This window comes from Apis dorsata, unplaced genomic scaffold, assembly GCF_000469605.1.
Source record: "Apis dorsata unplaced genomic scaffold, Apis dorsata 1.3 scaffold_191, whole genome shotgun sequence".
Classification (NCBI taxonomy): Eukaryota; Metazoa; Arthropoda; class Insecta; order Hymenoptera; family Apidae; genus Apis; species Apis dorsata.
Window position 1 is genome coordinate 96,520 of NW_006263476.1, and position 1,876 is coordinate 98,395.

At 33.0% G+C, this 1,876-nt stretch overlaps 1 protein-coding gene across 8 annotated transcripts in view; it reads right to left on the reverse strand.

Annotated features, from left to right (window-relative positions):
• LOC102673514 (protein phosphatase PP2A 55 kDa regulatory subunit) overlaps positions 1–1,876 on the reverse strand; it is a 31,209-nt gene that overhangs the window by 7,576 nt on the left and 21,757 nt on the right. For 4 of the 8 annotated variants that reach the window (XM_031509901.1, XM_031509902.1, XM_031509899.1 and 1 more), the window contains exon 1: positions 666–783. The exons of 3 other annotated variants lie outside the window; for them this stretch is intronic. In XM_031509901.1, the coding sequence (XP_031365761.1) occupies positions 666–780 (115 nt within the window). In that variant the 5' untranslated portion in view covers positions 781–783. Of the gene's footprint in view, positions 1–39; positions 393–665; positions 784–1,876 lie in introns of those variants that run through there. One more of the 8 variants, XM_031509906.1, reaches the window with a different exon arrangement.

Below are 1,876 nucleotides of genomic sequence, written 5' to 3' on the forward strand. Positions count from 1 at the left end.
ACCACGCAGAGTAAACCGTTGCTCACGACGCTTACTTACCGGCCATCTCGCATACAAGACACTACGCAACCAGAGAGGTTCGCACGCGAGCTTACTCTCGGTGCGAGGTCCAATACCGCCTACTCGACCAGAGATACGCGCGCGCGGCGCGCCACGCCGGCGACCAGGAATCAGGAAACCTTCACGATTGTTTACCACACTTTGCCTTATCTTTTATCCTGTCACATATTCGTCTATCTAGCTCACTACTAATATGAACGCAATCACCAACTTTCAATGGCGGAATTCACGAACGCATAACCGCACAACACTACTATGGCGTGACGTCACACCACAGTCAGGTTTCGCTACTCCGACGGTAATCGCCATCTTGATTGCGAAAACCGACTTTACGCGAAATATAACGAAAATTACCGAACGTGAAAGTTCATATAGTGCCATCTATATCGCGCAAAATTCAAATTCTGAAACTTTTAAGATTATTCTTTTTCGAAAAAATAATTAAAATTTTAAGTTTAAATTGAAAATAATTTGAAAATAAAACAATTCTATATATAAATATATATATAATATATATTAATTTCAAATATATTTCATATATATATTAAATAAAGATTATTTAATATAAAATTAGTATGTAGTGGTATTAATTAAGAAAAAATTACCTAAAAGTTCTGATAGTTTCTCATGTAGCTCTTCTAAAGAGGAAAACATAGGTAAATCTCTGGATAAACGTGCAAAATTTCTGGTTGAGCGAAAATCTGCCATCATTCGGTCCATTTTTCGAAGATTCAATATAGATATAAAAATTTTTTTGTTATTTTTTGATTTTAGTAAAAATAACGACGATTTACTTTTAAGCTTGAAACATGTCGCATATTTTAAATTGAAAAGTATAGAATTGGTTATGATGTACTTTAATAGAGATCTCGTCGATACATTCTTGATAAGGTCCTAACGTCCGGCCTGTGTTGAATATTAATACAGTTTTTCCTCTACAATAGAAGATCAAATATTTTAAATTAAGAGTATTAATATTGACAACTATCATATTCCTGTTTATTTAAAATTAATGAAGAAAATAAAATCCCATATAACAATATTGCTATATTGTATATTTGTAAACCTATATAAAATATCGTGTTTTCCACTTTACTCACAAATTCATAATTCAAACTCAGAAATTGAGTTCGTTCAGGTTCAAGCTAAAGGAAACTTTAGGCGTAGTTTCGAACCGGTACTCCAAAGTGAAAAAAATTTAAATTCGAATCACAATCTACTTGCCCTCCCGCCGCAAAACAAGTTATGTACGATGAATTTTTATTTTCAGGGATTCGATTAACAATACGAGAAAATACGATTAACAATCGTAGACGTATCGAAGACAACAATCATTCTTTTTTTTTTTATTTACTGTAATAATCAAATAGATCTGATTTTTATATTATCTCTTGATTTGAATAATTAACCGAGACTCGAATATATTAAACAAATAAAAGAAGACAAACACACGAACATTTGCGAATGAAACGGCTGTCTCGAACTGGTACGAAAGTGCATGAGCTCGTACGATACACGAAACTCTCGTTGTCGAACGTGTTAGAGGGAGGATGTTAATGAGTTTGTAACGAATTCTAATGTAGAACTGCTGCAACGTTTACTCGGACACGAATATTTGCCACGAATTAAATGCAAGCATTTTCGAAAAAGTAAAGATCAATAAAAAAAAAAAAAATATATAGACATCACGTGTTCCCGCGTGGAGAAGATTTTACAATAATTTTTTTCAACGAAATTTACAAGTTCCCATTGTACGATAAATTCACACTCGAATGCGCTAAAGATTCACTTGTATTCGATATATATATATATATAT